At 37.1% G+C, this 24,829-nt stretch overlaps 1 protein-coding gene across 1 annotated transcript; it reads left to right on the top strand.

The window, feature by feature from the left end:
- Positions 1-2,479: 2,479 nt before the first annotated feature.
- LOC140226740 (microtubule-associated protein 1 light chain 3 gamma-like) lies at positions 2,480-23,858 on the top strand. Its single transcript, XM_072307175.1, has 4 exons — positions 2,480-2,655; positions 9,413-9,468; positions 20,019-20,125; positions 23,389-23,858. The coding sequence occupies exons 1-4, from the start codon at positions 2,580-2,582 to the stop codon at positions 23,549-23,551; spliced, it is 402 nt and encodes a 133-aa protein (XP_072163276.1). The 5' UTR covers positions 2,480-2,579; the 3' UTR covers positions 23,552-23,858.
- The last annotated feature ends 971 nt before the right edge of the window (positions 23,859-24,829 follow it).

The raw sequence follows: 24,829 nt of genomic DNA, 5'->3' as shown, positions 1-24,829 counted from the left end.
CTTGAGACTTAGGCATAATCTCATTGACTTGAGACTTAGGCATAATCTCATTTCGTCAATGGTCGAAACGCCATTTCACCAGAACGTTGACTACAGGCTCGAAGGATATTGGATGTCCCCCAAAATGGTATGATATCCCGACAGACTAAAAGCCGTGGTCTATAATAGTCAGTGTCTTCAGAGCCTTGAGACAAAGCTGCCGTCCCTCTTGAACAGCATCTTCGCGTTCTTTATTTCAAAGCGAATGAAATTTGCGAGTTTAATTGCTTGAATGATATAGAGGCAAACCTTACATGGAGCAAAGTAAAAGGCTACCTTTCAACTACAGATGTCTGACTCGATGGTGCGATGAATCAATTTGGAATTTCGCTAATAGGCCTACATTAATTTTAATTTTTCTCAAATATTTGGATACGAACAGAACTTCTCCTTTGACGAGGACACGCGAAAAGTTTCACCTTGATAACATAGGCCTGTAATAAAAACAAGTCTGAAGATTTTTTTTTAATGCCTCCGCCAACGAAGTGGCCGGAGGCATTATGTTTTCGGGTCGTCCGTCCGTCTGTACGTCCGTACGTCCGTCCCGTTTTGTTTTTGTCGATATCTCAAGAACCGTGAGGTGGTTTTGCATCAAACTTGGTATGAGGGTATATCCTGGGGGATGATACTTTGTTTGGATTTTAGGGTCACGGGGTCAAAGGTCAAAGGTCACATGTTATTTTGTGAAAAAAAGGTTGAAATTTCATGTTTTTCTCCATATCTCGCAAATGGTTCAAGGTATCTTCATGGAAGTTAGTATATATGCATGTACCGATGGGCAGTGATTATCTAGGGAAGTTGGGAGTCATGGGTCAAAGGTCAGGGGGTCAAAGGTCAAGGTCAACTCCTCAAAATATCACTACTTTCCTTATATTTATGCAATGCCTGAAGGATTTTTTTTAACTTGATGTATGCATGTATAACCCAATATATATTCTGTGGGAAGTTTCTTGCCAAAAGGTCAAAGGTCAAAAGGTCAAAGGTCAAGTGAAAGTGCTAAATTGCACTTCTTCCTCCATATCTCAAAAGTAACTCAAGGTATTATCATGAAACTTACATATTTATGCATGTTCTACCTAACAGTGATTCTCTTTGGAACTGTGAGGTCAAAGGTCAAAGGCCAGGTTTAGATAATACTATTTTACCATTTGATACTGAAATTACACTTTTTCTCAATACCTTGAAAATTACTCAATGCATAAACTTATAAAAGGGTCAAGAGTCAAGTAAAAATCATCAGTTCCCCCAAATACCTGCACTCTGACATTTTAATCATTCATCCAATTGAACCTAGTTCTAGGAAAGTGAACATTCAGCAGATTTAATTTGTGGCAAACCTGTCATTTTAATATTTTGACAATTGTGTGAAACTCTCATCACACATTGTCAAGACATTGTACTAAAGACCTATTAGGAGAACCATGCATTATGGCGGAGGCTATAGCATACACCAGTCGCCGTAGCGACATTTCTAGTTTTAAGTTTGTGAACAAACAGCACGAGCTGCCCATCCAACACTGTATCACACAGAGTTGACAATTTGTCTTGCTGTCTAAATTTTCACAGTTCATAACTTTCGCATGTCGGCCCTATTTCCGATTTTCCCTCGAATTTGTGATTGATATCAGGGGCGGATCCAGGAATTCCGTAAAGGGGGCGCAAAAAATATTTCTGGTGCCACTTCCGGGTTTCATCGGCTGACAAGAAATACCAAAAAAAAAAAAATAAATAAATAAAAAGTTGGGGCGCACATACCCCTTCCATTTTTTCTTTTTATTTCTTTTATTTCAAAACAATATAAAGGGAGCTCCACCCCCCCCCCCCCCCGAAATCTGCCACTGCATATAAGCCTACTTCACCGACTTTTCTGTTTTCACACAATTGAAAGCACCTAATATCAAATTGGAAGTACTAAGGTGGACAATATTCGGAATTGGCCTGCTTGTGCATGGCTAGAAGTCTTGTTTAATTGTGCAAAAACGTACAAATTGTGGGATAAAGATCATCTGAGTTATTCCACGAAAAGGTGAACAAAGACATCTTTCTCAGTCCTCACACTTCACTTCTTTATTACAAATTGCAGATGTTTAAAGTTTTTTGGGTTTTGTCATCAATACTGGACGCCGAAAAATCTATGCGTTCTTCTATCTACTTAGTATATTTCCGAGGCAGTTAATAAATCTATCGCAGGGAAGTAGGCCTGCCCTTCAAATCTATTGCAATATAATGTGGTGATAGCGAAATCATATTCATACTAAGTACTATGAAATAATAATGTGACGGGCAATCATCCGTGGCCAGCTGTGCGCTCGCGTACACACTGCGAGACGTCCGTACAATGCAATGTGCAGTGTGCATGCATATGTATACAAGCGTGAACACGCAGTATGCAGGCTAGGATTTTATGTTTTGTCTGTTGTGTTGAATGGTACAGTGTACATTGCGAATTGCAAGCAGGTACTGAATCAGCTGGAACTACTAAATTACTACTTTCGTGAGCCCATATTTTCACGCAGACTTCCGTGAAGATTTGTGTCGATATGGGAACGGATAAGAAAGCAGCCATGGTGGAGGAAGAGAAGATTTACCGATCATTCAAACAACGAAAAACGTTCAGTGAGTATTCAGTAGTACAGTAAATAGTCCTACGCCAAATACAAGTCGAGTCGGTGATTACTGAAGTGATCCAGATAGAGTCTAGGCCTTGTTTGCGTTTATATTGTATTCGCATTGTGTGGTAAAGGGCTTTGTATCAATGAGTGGTAACGTCAGATCTATGGCAGTAACAAACAAAGATCATCTTCAGAGTGACCGTTGTTTATCAGCTGTTGTCTGCTACTTTTTCAGTGTTATTGCCAGCGAACCATATAAGATTCTTATGACTATCTGCTATTCTAGGCTAGCTAGCATCTATAGCCAGCCTACCCCTCGTCGGCACAGTCTATTCTTTAAATTAATTTTTGTATGGTTCCAGCCATTCTGTTTAGACTATAAAGTCAGAGCTGAGCTCTAGATAATATTATAGATAGAAAGTCATTAATTTACTATTCTAACACGTAGACTGGACACTCACTGCACTGTCACTCCCACTGTGCACTATGGCCTAGTATTAAAGCCGTAGTAGGCAGGTAGGCAAAGTGGAATCTAACGTTAAACATACATCTCGTGATATGGTCAAGTGTGGTGATGCAATTTTGTCACTCCAAAATTTTATGCATAATTTGTCTGTTGGTGCCAAAAATGAAATTGGTATAATATTATATCAAAGTACAATTTAAGCACCTACAATTTTGTATTGATAAACACCATACACACCACCAGTCCTTTTTATAATCCAACACTATTAAAACAGCCAATCAATCAGAAACGAAAACGGAGCACTGACACTTAATTTTGGATCCCACATCAACTGTGTAGAAATTACTAAAAGACTTGAAATTGGCTGTGTATGATCAAATTCAAGTAAGTTAGAAATAGTGTTTAACGTTAGGCCTGTCTACAGTAGGTCTAAAACCTTGGACTTGGTGACTCAACATTGGTATTGTCATTGAACATACAGTGTAAGGCCTACTATTACTACTAGTACAGTACTACATTATACACTGTAGACTGCTTCATACAGTGTAGGACCTACTCGACACAAAATGGTAAAAACACTAATTACAGAGGTATTTGCCCTTCTCCAATTTAATCAATCATGCCATAGACGATCATTCTAGACTTCATCAGAACAAAGAAACAGCTAACAGTTCAGTAGGGTTCTACAGTTGTCCTCACTTTACCTCTAAATATACTCCAATCAGGACTTTGAGAAAAATGGATGACAAACAGACTTCAAGTTCTGCATCTGTACGTCAAATTTGCCTCAAAAAAATATGCGATGTTGGGGCTTTATTGTTGATGTACAAAATGGTGTATGTATGCCTTTTTCATTGTGAATTGACTGGAATATGAGTGAATGTAATAGAAATAGACCTTCTCTCGCTTATTTCACTTTTTTTATTTTCTGGTGGTTTTAAAGACTCGAGTACAAAATGTAAGTGACCTGTCTTAGACTAATCACCCTTTGAGGAACAGAATTTTGATTTGTTAAAGTGTGTATGCCTTGAACATGGAGAAAGGGGAGTAGAGGTTGACACTTTGACGAATCTGTGTATTGTACCAGAGGGTTTATGATACATGATGAAGAAGATTGCATTTCTGTATCATCTTACTGGTATCTAAGCTTAGTCTTTACATGGTTTGCAAAGTATCAGCTGTTTACAATGTACATGTATGTACAAGCACACACACATGCCACAATACACAGGTACCCAATACAAATGTACTTGTATGTATGTAGGAAGAAAAATATGTTAACAGTAGATTATAGGTACAATGTAGTGTACACTGTGTTGACAATGATGAACCATCACATGAAAGCCTGATTATGTCACTAAACATGGATTATCCTGTGGATACTGTACATGCATGTCAATATTACTTTCAAATATTTCACTCTCTATGCTTTAAAAAAATCCTATGCATACAGTTTGCACAATTTTGTCCCACTTTCTATCTAAAACCCACCACAATGAAGGTAAAATAAGCTGGCAGTGGGCTGTGGTGTGGAGTTTACAAATTTGATGCGATGAAATGCATTATGTACATTATACAGTGTACAGTATGCTTCATAGAAATCTTGAAGTTTTAGATAATTTCATAAAAATAGTATTCGAAATTTTGACTAAAGATACTGAAAACATCAAAGATTAGTTGGGGTTTTTTTAGTCAACAAATGTGAATTTCCAATTTTATCAGATAAATCTGAAAACCTATTTCTTTTGTGTGAGTGTGTGTGTGTGTTGTGTGTATTGCTTGTGACACTATCTGTTTAACATGATGACTAGTCATATGACTGAATAAAGGATGAAGGAATAATTTCTGTGTGACTGCACAAGGAAATGCGTCATTCTTGCAAGTGAACACTATATTGTGGCTAGTGCACTGTCGGACAAGGATACAAATTTCTGAACAATCCTATCCTACACTGTGTACATCATGTTATTCCTGTTGACTGGCTAAGAATGGTCTATTCCATTTATGTAAAGGTACAGGTGTACAGAGTAGATGAAATCTATTGAGATTTGACCTTGAAGATTAAACACAAAAGCCCCTTCACAGCAAGGAAATATTTACCCTTTTATTTCCCTCCTATTATAAAGCAAACTGCATTCCTATTGGATACTTTGAGTTTGTGCGGTTGAATAAATAATGTTTATAGCCAAAGTTCAGTGATCTTATGTTTTTGAATTTGCTTTTTACTTTTGTAATTTATTAAGGTGTTATAATTTTCTGTCTGTCCTGCCATACATGTATTATCATAACCATGTCATATTCTTGACTTGAGTTTTGGCTGGAAATATTTTTATAGCTGGGCGATTGGTAATATCCTTTAACAATTTGATCTGGAGGGATTGTACCCAAAATCTAATCAACACATCTGTATCTCATTGGGCAATATGTTCCTGGCAGATTTTTTGCACAATTTTCAGTAACTCATGGAAGATACACATAACTTGATTACACATTTTTTGATTCAGTACACATTTTTTATTCAGTTGTAGAACTATTAAGTAGTGAAATCCTAGTATTTGCCATTGATTGACTTCAGTACAAGTTTAAATGTCAATTTTGGAACATTTTATGGTTATCAAGTATTAAAAAGTGAAAATGATAGCTGATTCAACTCCCACCGTCTGTGCCATGGCTGTCAAAATCATAACTGTGCTTGTTAATCTTCTATTATCATTTTGTTTAAAGCATTAATGATGTGCACGATTACCATAATTTCTACCCTACCCAAATACGTTATAACAGAAAAGTAAAGGCATTACATAAGCTGGACTGTTGGATTTTAAGCCCTTCATTGCATAAATTTCAATTAAAATTTAACATGCATATTTCTTTTTTTTTTTTGCACAAAAAGTGAATTTCCTGTTCCATACCACCATAACACAGACAAAGTAAATAATTTTCTGTTATATTTGTCCATTCTCATTACTTCTGGGATGATACCTTTAATCCTTTTTATACCAAGAGTTTTTGAGAAGTACCATGCAAAGATTTTCAATGCAAGACAAAAGTATACAGGAAGAGCAACAGCAGCAACAACAAGATAAAAGCAAACATAACACCACATTAAACATAAAACAACATAAAAGCATTAATCCCCTGACCTCAGGATCCTGTCCGTAGTTTACCGGTAACGTAAAATTACCAGTTGAGGTCAAAGTACACTTTGTACATTGTAGCTGATATTCAAGGAGGAGTAAATGTGAAAACGTAAAATCGTAAAAGTCTACATTATTCCTGCCAGATTCCATGACTTTTCTTTATTCCCTCTATCCGTCCAAACAGCTACTTACATGTATAATCATCTACCTCCTTATCTATTTCCATATTGTTTTGTAAGTAATCATTCTCCTCTATTGCATTGTGATTGCTTTTCGTGTGTTGCCATTGCCCTGATACCTTTCTACACTTTCGTCTCCTGTCAAAACCCATTGTCCAGTTTTACCTAAACCTGGCAGGAATCACTCTTTACGCATTGACATCTAGGGTAATTAAGGGTAAGAGATACAGAACTGTTCAAAGAGATTGGTAAAATTGATGTTTTGATCTTTAGAAACTAAGGCTTGCATGATAAATGTTTAGAAGGGGTCATCCTTAGATGTTGCAGTGTGCAAACTTATTTTGGTTTTAAGTGGCAACGAAGTACTGACGATAGATATCCTCTATTCCATTTCAAGGAAGACACTCTTTTTGTACAGTGCACTCCCGTTATAACGAACACGGTTATAACAAAATTCCGGTTACAACGAAATAAAATTTAGGGCCGCAACATTATCAACTCTATGTATTTTTATTGTTTATTCATTCGGTTATAACGAAATTTCGTTATAACGAAAGAAAACTGCCGGTCCCGAGGACTTCGTTATAACGGGAGTCCACTGTACTGTGCACAGATACCTTTTTCGGGGACATTGCAGGCGGCAGCCGTTTTCTCAACATAAAATTCTTGCGAATGGCCACTCGCATTTAGTGCAGTTATAAAATGAGGTATACATTGTAGTGTAGACAAGAGTTTTTGTGTGCATTTCAATTTTGTGAATCTTGGCTCTCGTGAAATTTGCGAAATTAGAATGCACTCAAAGATTTCTGGTTTTACAGTATCCAGCAGTGGCATGCTAGTAGTAGTGGAGTAAAATGGAGTCAAAAGGGGCCTGAGCTCTCAATTTCAGGTGAATCTTAAATGCCTTTGACGAAGATTTTGCTACAGCTGTACTTAAAAAAGAAATAATAATGATATATGAATGCAGGCTCCTTGTGACTCCAAGGTAATGATGTTTCTCAATAGTCTTTCTCCCCGTGCATATGTACATTTTGGAGGATTGTAGATTTCACATCTATCCTTTTTCATTGAAATACTAGTACATACGTAAGAGTGAAAGGTAACTGAAAATAAAGAACATGATTTCAGATTGCCTCCTTTTATACAGATCCTTGATAAGAAAATGTCTGACTTAGCTAAAATAGTGCTAAATTGTTATTACTGCATTACTTTTGAGTTTATTATGTTAGTGATTCATTTCTTGTTTGCTACTTTGTAGCTTTTGTACTTTATTGTAATGTGAGTCATGTTCCATGTACACTTGTACATGTAGAGAACTGAATACATTGGAGAAAATTCCTTTAAAATTCAAAGTTATTCATTATCATGACAGTGTGTATTAAAGCATTTTATAATTCTGAAGAAGAACACTGTCCACCTATATTCCATTCTTTCACCAATACATAATAATTAGAGAAGTGTACATTGTATACTATATTCACACCCGACACTGGCAATTGTATACAACTGAGAACTAAGGCTACGGTCACAACCCCCAAAATCAGCCTGCTCGGCGACCGGTCGGCGAGTTTTTAGCCAAAACCGGTCGGACAACGACCAGTGACCGACCAGGCGCCACTGGTTTTTAGAGCATCGGTCGGTCGCCGCTGAAATTTTAACGCGGAGTTAAAATTTCAGCGGCGACCGACCAGTTTTCACTCGCTGCCCAAAATACGCTCGGTGTCCGAGCGGGAACCGCCCAGGCACTGACCTGCTCGAGCAGTCGCTGCCAAGTGATTTAGGGAACAAAAATAATAGAGACAAAAATGACAACAGCACAGATGAAAACCAAGAGAACAGATCGAGCGGTCGCCGTTGAGCAATTTAGGGACTGAAAAAGTTAAGATAAAAATGACAGAAGCACTGAAGGAAATCAGGGCCTAGATGGAGAAGATAATCTAGCGCAATGTGGAAGAAGCAGGGGGAGGGATAAGAGGCAAGGAAACCCCATACATATCAGCATCTCAATATCTCGGCAACCAACATGAGGGACATGGAAGTCAGAGGCAACCACCTTGGGGCAAAAGAGATGAAAGCTGAAAGTTAGTGTCGATATGTTGACGTAGTTAAGTATGGTTTGGTTACCTTATCATTCATTAAAGGCCTATTGATTGAAGAAGAAATGAATGACAAGAGATGGGGAAAATTAAAATATTAAATTAAATTGGAATAGAAAAATACTGTCAAATATAGAAGCAAGCAAGATATTTTGGAAAATTCTAATCTATTCTAATGTTTGTTCCATCTTGGGTGTTCCTCACTTTTGTTTTATTTCCTAATTTCTAGTTATCCGTGGTATCACATAGCCGAGGCTTGTTAGTTGATAATTTAACTCCTAGATCTTTTGCCTCGAGTTTTATCTTAATGAATTAATCAATTAACACAATTAATTCCAAGTGAGCAGGGCTATCTACTGGGTACTTCATGATATCAGATTGCTGCACATGATGATACAAATGGTAAAAAAAGGGGCAATGTACAGAGTGCTACAAGCCTGTATGCCCACTTGCCCGCTTCAAATACAACTCAATGTTTTACCCCTTCCCCCCCCCCCCCAAAAAAAAAAAAAAAGGGGGGATGTGAATTGATCCCTGGCTGTCAAAAATGTGTGGCTCTTCATACCCAGACGGACAATCACGAGAAATATCTTTCGTAATTCAATTTAATTTGTGTGCACATTGAGTCATGTACTACTGTATGGTACCCTGGCAATACATAATTCATACCGTACAACAGATGGAACAGGTACAATGTATGGTATTATTATAGAGCATGTCAGATACATTGAACAGTTAGACACCTAGAAGTTATCAGTCATCATCTGTTTTAGCGTTTTAATTTGTAGCTGCTACATTGTATACCACCTATATTCTGTATCTTATGTTATCAGTCCATTTGTCATATGACTGCCATGTTTGTATGTTTGTTATTTATCTATAGGTCAAAGAAGAGATGAAGTGGCAGGTATCAGAGCGAAGTTTCCAAACAAAATACCGGTGAGTCTTCAGCACAATTTATATTATTAGAACTCATATAAAGAAAAAAGTTTCCCCAAATATGGATTGAGTGAATACAGCAATATTAGAAGGACACATCAGTGAAAGTTTGATGAAAATCGAATATTCATTCAAAAGCTATGAGTTGTTAATAATAAATTTTCAGTGCCACCATCGCTGGCTTAGGAGACCACAATAATTTGTGATGTCTGTGCAGGACAACGATGTAAAGAAAATGTTTTGAGGAATTCTGCAAAATTTCATTTTTTTAATGAAAAGTACATTCCCTGACTTCTTTGCTGGCACATGTTATGGGTAATGTTGTTCCCCCTTCTTTCTGACAAAGGTAAGGTGCCCTTTCATTTTGCCAGAAATATGAAAATATGTTGTATTCTGCTTATTTTTGTTCATATCATTTTCCTACAGTGATACCTCAAACTGACTGTCCTCTCATCCAGTGATGGTGGCACTGAAACTTCAAAAATTCATATTAACTTTAGAAGGGATAGTTTAATTTTTCTTGAACTTTCACTGATGTATTCAACCAGGGAGGTAACCCTGATTCAACTGATATTGCTGCATTCACTCAATTCAGTATAGTTGCATGAATTTTTTTTTGCATGTACATACTTTTTTATTTCTTCTGCGTATTTTAACTGTGTACACTTTTTGGACTTTATTTGTTTGTGTGCTTTTTTAAGCAATGGTTTGTTTCACACATGCATAATATGAGCAAAACCATTAAAAATGTAGCAGGACAAAAAAAAAAGAAAAAATCGTCGAGGACGAAAACAGCTGCGCAATATCACAGAGAAAACAAATTACTGTCATTAGAAAGTCCCCTAGGGTTAATTGGTGACAGACTAATAAAAGAAAAAGGAATTCTTTAAAGGACAAGTTCACCTTCATAAACATAAGGATTGAGAGAATGCAGCAATATTTTTAGTAGAACACATCAGTGAAAGTTTTAGGAAAATTAGACAATCAATGCAAAAGTTATGAATTTTTAAAATTTTTGTGTTGGAACTGCTGGATGAGGAGACTACTACAGCTTGTGATGTCATACATTGTATGTGTACAACAGTATAAAGAAAATGAAAAAAAAAATTCAAGTTATTTTCACTTTTTTTCGCATAATAACAGAGCACTTGACATGCCTCTTTATAAAGGCATGGGGAATAATATTACCCATAACATATGTCAGTAACAAGTCAAGGGAATTTGTACTTTTTTCAAAAGATGAAATTTTGTGAAATTCTCTTTATATTTTACTCATGTGACATCATATGCTGCAGTAGTCTTCTCATCCAGCGGTGACTGCACAAAACTTCAAAATTTCATAATTTTTGAATGGATTGTCTGATTTTCCTCAAACTTTGAATGATGTATTCTACTAATATTGTTACATTCTCTCAATCCTTATGTTTATGAAGGTGAACTTGTCCTTTAAGTTTCACAAAACAGTCAAAGTCGAACGAAAAGGCAGCCATATGCAAGAAAATTATGTCAGTCCTGCAATGAGCCAGTCACTGACCATACAACTGCCCACATGTATGCTACAACTGTACTTGATCTGAGGGTGTACAGGGGCATTGTATGAATACCAGTAGTTTGTGAAACAGAACCAGGTTTTTTTATAGAATGGGTAGCGAGAATCCTGCGATCTCATTGGTTGAGAGCTACATACAGTATCGTATGTGTTGATTTTTACTGGCCGCACTCTGAGTCACAGTAGTAAACATGTTATCGCGCACTTGTAGCAAGAGTATGCGTACTTGTAACAAAGATTCGCGCACTAAGCAAGTGTTCATGCACCCAGTACGAGACGCCTATTGACTAAAACAACCGTGCATCAGTATTTACTGATGCATGGCTGGCTGTGCGTCCAGTAAAAACTGATGCATGGTTTGTGTATGCCAAGCCAAAAGGAAATGCATCCAGTAATTTTGTCATCGGGTAACACGATAGAAAAATGGGTTTTTGGCAAGAAAATTACCCATTCTATAAATCAGATGACGCACATGTCTTTTCGTGCGTCAGTCGGAATATAGTGTGCATGCGGTAACTATGGAATTCAGCCTAAACCCACTCAGCTTCGCCTCATGGGTGAAGCATTCCATAGTTACCTTATGCACACAATTCCGACTGACGCACTCAGACCTGTGCGTCATTTGTATAATATCCCATAATTCAAGGTGTTTGTGGGACAGTGCGGTCAAATTCAGGCTAAATTCTTCTAGCACATATATGCACAGTTGGTCTTGCTTGAAACTTGTGCGATTTTGGTAGCAAGTTTTATTTTTATGCCTCCGCCACGAAGTGGTGCCGGAGGCATTATGTTTTCGGGTTGTCCGTCCGTCCGTCCGTCCGTAATGAATTTTGTGGACAGCATAACTAAAAAAACGTTTGAGGTATCCTAATGAAACTTGGCATGTACACACATATGTGTATTAGGGAGTGAAGTTGTGCCTACAAACTGTATCAACTTTTGGGTGCACATACTCAAGGTCAAAGGTCAAAAGGTCAAGGTCAAATGCTTAAATTTCACTATTTCCCCCATATCTATGCAATGCTTAAAGATATTTTCTTGAAACTTAGTTATACATGTCTAACCCAATTTAGATTCTCTGGTGAAAGTTTGGGGTCATGAGGTCACAGGTCAAAGGTCAAAAGTTCAAGTGAAAATGTTAAAATGTCACTTTTTTCTCCGTATTTTAGAAATTATTCTAGGTATCTTCATGGAACATAGTATATATGCATGTACTGACTGGCAGTGATTATCTAGGGAATTTGGGGTTCATGAGGTCAAAGGTCAGTGGTCAAAGGTCAAGTGCAACACTTCAAAATTTTACTATTTCCCTAATATTTAGGCAATGCCAACAGGAATATTTTTTCTTTTAAACTTGGTGTATGCATGTATAACCCAATAGAGTTTCTCTGGGAAGGTCTTTTTCTTTTTGCCAAAAAAATCAAAGGTCAAAAGGTCAAAGATCAAGTGAAAGTGCTGAACTTACAATATTTTGTAGCTCTTCCTCCATATCTCGGAAATGGCTCAAGTTATCTTGAAACTTAGTACATATTCATGCATGTTCTGCCTGACAGCGATTCTCTTAATTTTAGGGTCAAAGGCCAGATGAAAATGGTAACAATTTACTATTCAGTACAGCTACTTTTTCTATACCTTGAAAATTACTCAATGATGCACAAACTTATGAAAGGGTCAAAGTCAAGTTAAAGTCCTTAAATCCCCAAATACATGCTCTCCTATTCATCCAAACCTACGTCAAGGAAGGTGAACATTCAACACATCTGTGACTAACATGTCTTTTTGATATTTTGCCAATTTTGTTAAAATGTAATCACACATTGTCCACATGTACCACACGTATGTATACATGTACCTATTAGAGAATCATGCATTATGGCGGAGGCATACCAGTCACCATAGCGACATTTCTAGTTATTTATTTATCCATTTATTTTTTGGCCTGTATACAATGTACTGTATGTGAGCAAGAGCACACAAAAGCATGATTCGAATCATGCTTTTTTATTGTGTGTGAATGAGCTTCATGTCAACAAAGTTTGCTCAACCTGGATACACTGTAAACAATTTGTATAGCAAGGCAGAATCTCCTTCCAACCTCTTTTTTTTTTTTTTAAGGGAATGGAAAGCACTTTTTGTGACACTTCTCTTTGCTGTTATGATGGTTTGCTTTGCTCGAGATCAAACATGGCGTTGTGTATTTTGTTAAAATTAAACACAATTTGCCAGAGGAGAGGCCCCTTCCGTACTCAAAGCCGAAATATGAACTAGGTGCCTTTGCATTCTTATTTATCCACTTCCAAACATGGCTTGTTTGATGCACAGAAAAGTGTTGGTTGAAGCTGTGCCATACAATGTACTTGTATACCATCTAGGCATTTGCACCTGTCTCATCACTTCCCAACATAATATTATACTGTGTACCTGTGTATATAATACAATATGTTTAGTGATTGCTATCCGTATAAACAATGGATTTAAAATGTAGAATATCATGTTTGAATAACCCATAACCTGTGCTCAGTTACTGTTCAATTTTGTTTTCAAACAAGTGGAAGCTTTTTGCACAGCAGAGCAAGGTTCTGTTTGCATTTTTTGATCTGTCACTTTGCTTTGTCTTTTCAAAGCAGAAGCAAAGAGGAGAGAAAGTGTTCTGTGCTTACAAATACTTCCCAAGAATATTTTACACGTCTGTTGCTGTATGATATATTTCTATTCTGCCTTGAGATTTAATCATCTTAATACATACATTCTGTTTACAGCAAATCATTTACTGAAAGCTCTTTGTCACTGTCTCTTGCTGCATGTGAAATGGCTATACAGCTGTAAGTCTTACAGTGAGATCTAGCAGTGCAGCACCATAGTGAGCAGCATGTACAATTGTACCCATATAAAACTTCACATTAACAGCACACATCTTCAGTTGGCTTAATCAGGACTTTTGTTTCATATTCATTGTACAGTTTTTCGAATGTTCATTTATATCAGATAAGAGAGATTACACTGTTGCAGAAGTTCCAACCCACTGCTTTTGTAAGGCTCATGACGTTTCAATGCTGAACTATTGTTAGAGATTAAGGATGCATCCATGTCCTTTACACTACAGCCATTCAGCCATGTGTCTCATGATACAGATCAGATTTAGTTCTTCTTTTCTCTCTGTTTTGATTGACCTGTAGAAATCTTTCATGTCAAGGACAGTTTTAACAAAGGTCAGAGCCAATTCCTGAGTGTTCAAGCAAACAAACCACTCAGTTGTTGTAGCTGTAATTCTGTGCAGACTGCATGCAGGCTGAGATTGTCAACAAGATCAGAAAGGCTCTATTCCAAAGAACTGAGATCATCCTTGTTAAAAAAATATTGTCCTCAGTCCAAGGAGGACCATACTGTAGATCTCTGCTGAATGTTTATTTACCAATTATACTTGTGTATGTTGCATACTGTATACGAGGCAACTCCTGTTATAATGAAGTTCACACGCCTGGCAGTTTCCTTTCATTACAAACCTGTTTATCAAAGTTTTGTTGTACACTTCCTGAACAACACTAGCCAAACATTAAAAAAAAAATAATAATAATAATGAAGTAGGCCTATACACATGTAATGTAAAGATGTAGATGATAGTTTTGGAACCTGCAATGCTATTTCGTTGTAACAAATTTTGATTGAACAGTGTTCATTACAACGGGAGTGCAATGTAGTACTTGCAATATTTATTTGGCTCACAACTAGAGATATTAACCATGAGTGGCATTAATAATGCAGTACGCACAGTACAGTGTACTGTCATACACATGACAGAGAAATCATGGTGCAATAAATAAATTGTACACAAAACACCTCTCTACACATTTGCAGGAGTCTGAATTCAGTGTGAACCTTCATGTTACAACTTAATGTTGTTGGGATTTTTTTTTTTCAGATTTCTCCAGTAATTGCAACCATGTACATGTATTTGTACACTTGTACAGTGTACATGCACTGCTGCACCCTCTTTTTTTAACTTCATACTATTGTTGTATCAGGCGCGGTGGAGCACCCCAATTATCTTGCAGAAATCCATCGGCAGCCGAGCCTCATTTGCATAAAGTAAACAACATTGTACTTGCGTAGTTGAGAAAAAGTAAACAACTTCTCAAGCTAATAACAATTTAAGGAAACCTATTTTCGGATCAAAATTGAGTTAGTTTGAATTTGAAAACATGTCCGAATATGCACATATAACATATTAAAGGATTTGACCATGATAAAATGTGAAATTTTAGCAAAAAACCTGGTGAGCAAAATTACCAAAAATATGCCTCGAAAATCATCCTAAAATTCACAAAGTGTGATTGCGGAACCAAAGCGCCATTCGAACACCCACACCGAAATTTATTTATCTGCTTGCATTTTAAATTTCATACCGTAATATTCCCGGCCATGGTTGTGTTGGAAAAAAACAGAAGGTGATGTCAAAAATGACACGAACGCAAAGCGTACAGGTTGGTCCCATGTATATGTAATCGCGTCACTGTAGCGTTCCATGTCACAGCACACACAACGCATTGCTGCATGCAGCGTGCGCAGCAGCAGCTAAGCAGTCACCGCCGTGCGACACTCAGCAAAATTGACTGCGTCACATGCAAACCAACAATGAGCACGAAATCCTGAATCTCACATACCATGCATGCTCAATATTACGGGAAAAGAAATGACGTCATTTTCAATTGTTTCGCTGACTACAATTTTCTATTTCAAACCCTGTAGAAACAAGTTGATTTCTCAAAAAGTACAGGTGGAACCAAGCGAAAACTTTCACCATATATGGATGGAGGCCTGATGAACTTAGTTGTATGTTGCCAAATTCGGACACATTGGAGCCCGGCCATAGTCCAGTCGGAAAAAAACAGAACGCATGTTTTGCGAGAGGTGATATTCAAAACGCTTTAATATCTCAAGTTCTAGTGCAGCAAATTTCATAATTTTTTCATCAAAAGGAAGGTTTTTAAAAACTTAGATAGTGTGGGAAGTTTGAGTTTACTAGCAGCACGCATAGCGGCACAAGGAGAAGGTAAAGATTTGACTTTTTCATGCACACAGTTTCGGGCAGCCGTGGATGCCCGTTGGAAATTCAAATAGAACGGGGCGATAATGAGATGCAAATTGGGGTGCTCCACCGCACCTGGTATGTCCTTACTTTGTGAAATCAGAATTTTGTGCTTATACTGTAGTCATTACAACCCATCAAATTACATCGTAAATCAGAAACACATTTTGAAAGCTTACCGGGTAGTAGGAGTTGACAGTACCATTGTAATGGCATTTTTGCGTGTGATCTCTTGCCAGGTATTGTGAAATATGGCAGCAAACAAAGCAGTTAAAATCTTGTGCATACTTAAAGGACAAGTCCACCTTCATATACATGTGGATTGAGTGAATGCAACAATCTTAGTAGAACGTATCAGTGAAAGTTTAGGGAAAGTCCGACAATCCGTTCCAAAGTTATGAATTTTTAAAGTATCTGCGCAGTCACTGCTGGATGAGAAGACTACTACAGTGTATGATGTCACATGCGTACAACGATATAAGGAAAACAAATAGAAAATTTCACAAAACTTTACTTCTTGAATAAAATGCACATTTCTTCGACTTGTTACTGATGTATCTTAAGGGTAATATTATTCCCCCTGCCTTCTGAGAGAGAGAAGTCGAGTGTTCTTTTGTTATGTGAGAAAAGTGAAAATATGTTGAATTTTCTTTATTCTTTCTTTATATAGTGGTACAAATGTGACATCAGAAGCTATAGTAGTCTTCTCATCCAGCCGTAACTGAGCAGGAACTTCAAAAATTCATATTAACATTTGAACGGATTGTCTGATATTCCTCAAACTCTCACTGATACTAATTTTGCTGCATTCACTCAACCCACATGTCTATGAAGGTAAACTTGTCCTGCATCACTTACATGTACTTCTTGGCAGGCTGAGATGAAACATGTGATGGTGTGGGGACTTTTTTTTTTTCTGGAATTGACCTGTTGAGGATGAGTTCCGAGTACACTCGGGCAAGTGTCTGTGGGAAATACATGTTGTAGCAAAATCAGCCTGTCCTCATGGGGTTAAAAGAACTTATACTCTTGTAAATATTGTATGATACAGAGAATTTTTTGCAAGGTTTTTATTTTCGCGAATTTCACTAGTCAGGTGCTATTTGTGAAATTAAAGACACACGAAAATAATGACTGATCCCGATTTGAGTGTACAATCATAAATGCATACATGTCCGTACGTATGTATAGGCCTACATATCTCTGTCAAGTACAAAACTCCACGATCGCCAATCTAACCACATGCGAAATAGTTGGGAAGTCCTGATTTCGTGTAGGGTATACAGTACAGTTGTACCTGTCAATACAGTAGTAGATGCTGTTTGCGTTACTGTATTACATTACATTGAATTTGTTATTGTACAAGGTCTAGATTATACAAACTTGTATATTCACATCTACTTGCATGATAAGTCAAACAGTTTTTCTTGTCGCAAAGAAATTTGAACATATTCCATATTTCTTTGCGACAAGAAAAACCATAAACGACAATGAAAACTGTTTGCGAGTTTGATTGCAACTGATTAGGAATTTGATTGCAACTGTTAATGAACCCTGATATTCCCTGGAATTCGCTACACTCACAAACATTCGCAGCTCAGTGAGATACATTGTACCCCCTTTAGGAGACTTAAATTACAATATACAGTACAATGTACACTAGTATGATACTCCAGAACAAGCTTTTATTTTGTAGTTGATAAAACTTTTGATTCTTTTATTATGAATTTGTTATTGGCAGAATGATTTGTAGAGATATATAAAGCTTTCCAACATGTAATTGATGAACATGAATACAAATAGTTTTGTATGAAATATGTTATTTGTCAATATAATTATGACTGTTTTGTATGATTTCGATAACCAATCCTTTTTTTAGGGGGTGTCCCATTCACCATGGGCACAAAACTACAAAAGTACACAGCAAATACAATGGTTTACCAGTACTTTGATTATGCCATTAAATGTTTTGCATTGTTGATGAACTGCAATTATATCACCTTTTATATCCACTTCTTAATTCTCATTTCTCATTTTTTAGATGTGTGGGTAGGTACATACGCACATAATAGATCTTGCACCTAACATCCAAACAAAAATGTGAATTTTTTTTAATTCAAATTTTGACAATAGCATTGTGGTGACACAGGCTTATTGAAAGGTCAACACTTTAAAAAAAAAAGAAAAAAAAAAAGACATCTGTAGAAATGTACAGTGTATATCCAAAATTTAGGAAATCCACAAAGCATTTGATTTTTATTCAAATTATCTTGTTTAGTAGAATTACGAGAAAATGCTTTTGTAATTTCCATCACACAGGGACACAAATATTCAGAGTAACATATCAAGCCTAAGATTAACTGAAAATGCAGAATTCATTTGTCTGTAAATATTGGATGGTAGGCCTATTGTACACTATACATCATGATTTTCTTTGAGACAAATGCCTGGGAAGACTATTTTGTACATGATATGGTACATGTGTATTTCATACACAACCCTCTTATACATGTATCTTTTGAAAGGGCAGGAGGTTGATGTTTGATACATGTACTTCATCCCGTCCTGAAAATCGGTCTGTGTAGTCATTTTACAGTTTAAGAGAACAAGCATTAGACCTTGCTCTTCGTTCTTTCTTTCTTTCTTTTTGTGCATACTGTATGTTGTACAATTTTGAACAATAGCCAGATCAGGTATCATTAATTAAACGACATACACCTCATATAATAGCAAATATAATAGACCAATTGATTCTTTTATTTTAGATCCATAGCCCCTTTATTTATCACTCTGGCCTTGCATATCAGTGGCAACTGGTTCTTATAGAAAAGTCTAATGGCTCTACAAACTGTGGCAAAACGTAGTCGTGGCAATTCATACAGGTACAGGGCATGACTTTCTTGCAGAGGTAAGCCACAGACCCACAAAGTTTCCTTGATACCACAATAGGGAGGTGCAGTGTTATTGTTTAGCAATACATCTGGTAAATCCAGATAGCACTGGATGAGCCTGGAAAGAGCATTGTGATGGTTTTGTGGTTAAAATTTCAGATGGTCGTGAGATTATGGTTGACACCTGTAGCACCATGAACATAACACTCAGTCCTATATGAGGCCATGTCTCATTGGCAACGACATCCAGACTGGCTTGCGGGATTTCAGACGCATTGATGACAGGTTGTTCAGTATGAAGCAAGTGATGCTGCCCTGAACTGGATCCGCAGCATAGATATCAACCTATAAATCTATATCCCCTCACCCACCCTGGTGTATTGCATCGTACAACAGAAGAAGAAGATTTCTCTCATTCCATCAATATGGTTCTCGATCGCAAATTCAACCACTCGCACAACTAATATGAGTCCCCCTGCTCAAAACAGTGGACTCATGATATATGTGTTGTAATACAGTTAACCTCTATTATCCGGCCTCCCTTTATCCGGCCTCCCTTTATCCGGATCTCTCTATTATACGGATGCAATCTTGCCGTGATTTTTTTTTTTTTTTTTTTTTTTTTTTAAATTACAGGAGGAAAGGGGGATTCCCAAATCCTTGAGAACTCCTACACAAACACACATGAATTACATATTACTTCCAACATTAACATACACCTCTATTTTGGGGTCTGTTACTGAGTGTAACAATGAAAAGGTTGCAGTATCATCAGTACATGTGTATGTATATGCACATGTATAAAGCATTGAGTCTCCCGTATCCGGCCAAATCCCTTATCCGGATGAGCCCCGGTCCCGACTTGTCCGGATACGAGAGGTTCAACTGTACATGATAATTATGTGAATACGTTACCGCTTCAATCAGTCTCTAGCATTTTTGCAGTTCCTACAGTGTATGTATATATCCTGGATCTTTCCCACGGAACTGAACGGAGTATAATTCTTCTTTTCTTCTTTTGCAGGTGATTGTTGAACGATACTACAAAGAAACTCAGCTCCCCTTACTGGACAAGACAAAATTCCTCGTTCCTCAGGAACTTACAATGAGCCAGTTTGTCACAATAATCAGGTGAGATGAGTTGCAGATATTATATTTCTTTGATTTGAATTTTGGAATCTTCTGACTTTTCATGAGGTAAGGCAAAAGCTTCTTTCTCATGTGAACTCCATTTAGTTCACTCTATTGAAGAAGTCAGTTGCAGAAATATCAAACACCACTTCATAGCTAGATTCATATCTCACTCTTGAATGTGCAATACATTTTAGAATATTATTTCAGAACCTGATCAGTTAAATGCAAGAGTATACTGGAGCCTACAATCGTACCATCTAGTGTGAGGGTGCATACAATTCTGGATGTTCTTCTCTTAACCTACATTTTAGCTTCTTTACCTTCTCACAGATTTAACTAAACAAATAAAGATGAAGCCAGAATACACTTTTTCAAAAACAACCAAAATGACAAACAAAACTTTATATCATCCGGCAGCAGTGTACCAGAAGATGCTTTGGATTCAGCACAGCGCTGCCGTGATCACGTCAAATTTTTGTTCACAATACTGGTCATATTCGAGTCGGATTTTGTTGAAATTCAATATGGTGGTGTATCATGAAAATTCTAGCTGCCTATAACTTCTGGTGGTAGCGTCCTTGCTTATTTGGCATGACTTGTACATTGTATAGGCCTACAGTCTACTGGCCACCCTTTTTGGCTTTTTTATGCCTCGCTTAGCCCAGTATATTCATATCATCAGGGTCTATCACAAGAAAAAACCAGTGGTAGAAGAGTATCTCGTTATTTGTGGAAGGTCTTCACTTTTAGCAGCAAGTTCGACACTTGGTCATTGCCACTCCTCAATCGCATATACATTTGTAGTTTCTTTTGAAGGACAATTCCACCTTCTTAGACATGTGGATTGAGTGAATGCAGCAATATTAGTACAACACATCAGTGAGAATTTGAGGAAAATTTGACAACCCATTCAAAAGTTATGAATTTTTGAAGTTTCTGGCTGGATGAGAAGACTACTATAGCTTGTGATGTCACATGTGTACAACGATGTAAAGGAAACATAAAGAAAATTCAACATATTTTCACTTTTCTCGCATAAGAAAAGAACGCTTGACTTGTCTCTTTCAGAAGGCAGGGGGAATAATATTACCATTAACATACATCAGTGGCAAGTTGAGGAAATGTGCACTTTTTCTTCAAACAATTAAATTTTGTGAAATTCTCTTTACATTTTCCTTATATTGTTGTACGCATGTGACATCATGCACTGCAGTAGTCTTCTCATCCAGCAGTGACTGCATAGATAATTCACAAATTTTAACTTTTGAACGGACTGTCTGATTTTCCACAAACTTTCACTAATTTGTTCTACTAATATTGATGCATTCACTCAATCCACATCTATATGAAGGTGAACTTGTCCTTTAATATGCTAACCCCAAATAAACACTGTACATGTAACTGTGGTGGCCCACCTACTAGTACAATTTGTATCAGTGGCATTTTGGGACATTGCAGATACTGGCTTTCCAGGACAGAACTTTATAGCCACTACAGGCCACTGCACACATACAAAACACTGAAGAGATGAAAGAGATAGCTGGAATAGACTGTCGGTGTCGGGTGTGTCAATACAGATTGAACCTTGGAGGTCAGCTGTAGAGCCAAACAAAAGGAAGCCATGCTGTGGCTGCTACTTTAAACCCTCTATGTGCCACATTTTGGGAATGCATTTAACAGTGTTCAGAAATGTGTTTGTTGACAGCCATTTCTTCTTGCCATTGTCAACATCAGTGCACCATGTTGTGCATCATTTTACGGCTCGTAGTACATACATCTGTGCTTTCATTTTATGTAATCATCATCTGAGTTGGGACGCCTTCACACAGCAAATTCAAGTATGATGCCCTCTTATGCCACGCAATTATGTTTACGACCTTATATTTTGAGACCACCTTTCACCACAGTGTTTTTACATGGTACAGTATGTGCCCAAAGATCTATACAACTGTTGTAATTTGAATGTATTCAAATTTTAGGTGATGTACAATGTACATGTAAGTCACCCCCCCCCCCCATAGCATTGAATAGTACTTTTTATTTTATGAACAAAAATGTGTTTAGTTGATTTCACATTCTATGGAGGAATTGTTGGCCTGAAAGTATATGAAGGGCACTTACATGTAAATGTACTTGGATGGAAAATATGATATAACTATTGTTCTTCACATGTAAGTTTTATTTAGATCACTGTAAAAATTGAATTTTTAATGTGAGTAATTTTTCAGGGTTGACCAGGTACAATGTAAGATAAATATCATATGCTTTAATTCCACAGAATCAAAATGGAAAATAGTAATGCATGTACATGTAACAAGCAAAAAATGTGTGTACTTTAATCTTCACACTAATTTCATTTCTCACGAAATACATGCAGATTTCCACTCCGAAAATTTTCCCTTTACAGTATTCACATCCTACAATATTACCATAATAATAGAGAATCTTAGGGTCAAAACTGTCACATTTACAAGTATTTAGCCTACATAATATCCACCCAGTCACTTAGGTAGACTCTGTAGAGACTACAACTTTATGCAATCCCTTTAATACCTGATTACAAAACAGATTTTAACTACCGGTAACACTGTAGTCCTTTTTTCTTTGAGCTCTACCCCATAGGATTGACCTCAGTTTTACAAAATCCCTCAATGACAACTTTAATGGTCACTGAACTTTGGTGGCTTTTCAACAGGGAGTTCTTCTAAATTGTTCTGTGTGTTTTGTTTTGTTCTGTTTTGTTTTTGGTAGGAAATGTAGATATTTTCTATTCTTTTGCAAACTGTGGATTTAATTAAACAGTTCACATGTTTTCTTGTTATATTTTCAAAATGTTTTTATATCTAAAGCCAGGCTGACACTTGCACGACTTTTGGCCACGATTTTGTCGTGGCAAGTCGTGACCAAAATTTTGATCCTTTCAAAATTCTCGTCCTGACATGGCACGCAGTCACGACGGGTCTACGCACACTTCACGCCAGTTTACGACTAGTTTGCGCACTGGCACGATTCGAGTCGTGCCAATGCGTGCCACAGAATCGTGCAAGTGTCAGCCTGGCTTAAGGTTATTCAAAGTGTGCACATTATATATGAATTGGTATTACATAATTTGGCTTCATTTCTTCTGTGTACATTCAATTCATTATCTGCTAAATGTGCAGTTGCAAAAGAGATAGAGGGGGGAAAGGGATGAGGATGCAAACATTTATCAGTCTGCTGCCGCTATAAGATTATGTCTCTGTCTCACACTTGCTTTGCAGAAACCGAATGCAACTCACAGCCACCCAGGCCTTTTATCTCATCGTGAATAATAAGAGTTTGGCCAGCATGTCTACGACGCTAGCAGAGATTTACCGGGACGAGAAGGATGAAGATGGCTTCCTATACATGGTTTACGCTTCCCAAGAGATGTTTGGGTGCTGAGTTTCCATAGTGGCAATTGTAAATGTACATGTGATGATATGAATATTGTTTATTTTTGTTATTTTGTTGATGCTTGTGTAGCAGGGAAAGTCAATATCAATTCAGTATCTGTTTATCTTTACTATGTGGCAATGTACTGTCCCCAAGGAAGTTGCTAGTACAATGTACATTTTGTGCTATGTGCTGTGATATGATACTGGGATTTAGCCAGATGTTAGGTGTTCAAGCTATCCTTAAAAACCATAAACATGCAGTACTATTGACAAATACTGAAAAATTTGACACAGCATGTACCAGCATTCTTCATTTGCCAGGGATTTGTTGCAGTTATAATGCAATTATGTTATATAAACACATGGTTTAATGCATGGTTTAATGGCAACTAGATGGTGACTGCAGAACCATAGTACCAAATACAAAGATGTGTGCCATATATAACATTTGATTATGTAAAAAAGAAAAAAAAAAGTTTTGTAGTTCATAAATTTTGTGTAAGGGAATTGCGCCTGGGCCAAAGAACCAAGTGGGTTATTTTCTTCATAGTCCCATGCATGTCATCTGTCTGTCATTCATCGTCATTTGTCATCTGCTGCTATTTTTTCACCTCATGTATATTCTTCAGCAGAAATCATTCAGTGGGGGCAGGCCCATGGGACAAAGTTCCAAAAGACCAACACTGTGTAAATTTTGAACAGAATCGTCTATCCTCCTTGTAAGAGGTCCAGCAGAGTCAAACTACAACCCCCTAGTTGCTTCAGAGTAGAGTGAAACCTGTTCAGTCTATTAAAATGACAACTTGAGACCCTCACCAAGACATGTACAGTACGCCATAGGTATGTGGATAACAACTCTGTTCTCTATCCTCCACTCCTTGTGTTGAGCATTTTGTAAATACCACAGGTGAGTGCATGATCCTATGGTATTTGTTGTTTCCTGAATTAGCACAATGTACAGTTTCCTTCATACTTTCAAACTCAGAGATAACAACTCGATCTTTTTTTTTAATTAAAAAAAAATCACTTGATATAAGGGTATAGGTTAAAATCTTATGAGAAGATAGGCTGTTATTATGTAATACTTATTAACACCAGTCATTGTTACAATCCCAAATTTATGTCCATTGTCTTCCATGTTTAATGGTACTCATAAAAGGATAGAAATAGATTGGGCAGTTTATTTTCAAAATGAGATTGGTGAAAGGTCAAGTGTCAAGGTAAACTGTTGCTGTATTTTGGCTATATACATGTCATTTTTCAGGCAAAACTTCAGCTTGGAATG

This window comes from Diadema setosum, chromosome 1, assembly GCF_964275005.1.
Source record: "Diadema setosum chromosome 1, eeDiaSeto1, whole genome shotgun sequence".
Classification (NCBI taxonomy): domain Eukaryota; kingdom Metazoa; phylum Echinodermata; class Echinoidea; order Diadematoida; family Diadematidae; genus Diadema; species Diadema setosum.
This window is presented reverse-complemented; position numbering and strand designations above follow the sequence as displayed.

What these genes read in the sequence shown, in the direction of transcription:
- LOC140226740 (XM_072307175.1), top strand. Translation starts at nt 2,580, where the DNA reads ATGGGAACGGATAAGAAAGCAGCCATGGTGGAGGAAGAGAAGATTTAC. An exon ending in AGTTTCCAAACAAAATACCG is followed by an intron (nt 9,469 to 20,018) that starts GTGAGTCTTCAG and finishes CTTCTTTTGCAG; the next exon opens with GTGATTGTTGAACGATACTA. An exon ending in CAGTTTGTCACAATAATCAG is followed by an intron (nt 20,126 to 23,388) that starts GTGAGATGAGTT and finishes CTTGCTTTGCAG; the next exon opens with AAACCGAATGCAACTCACAG.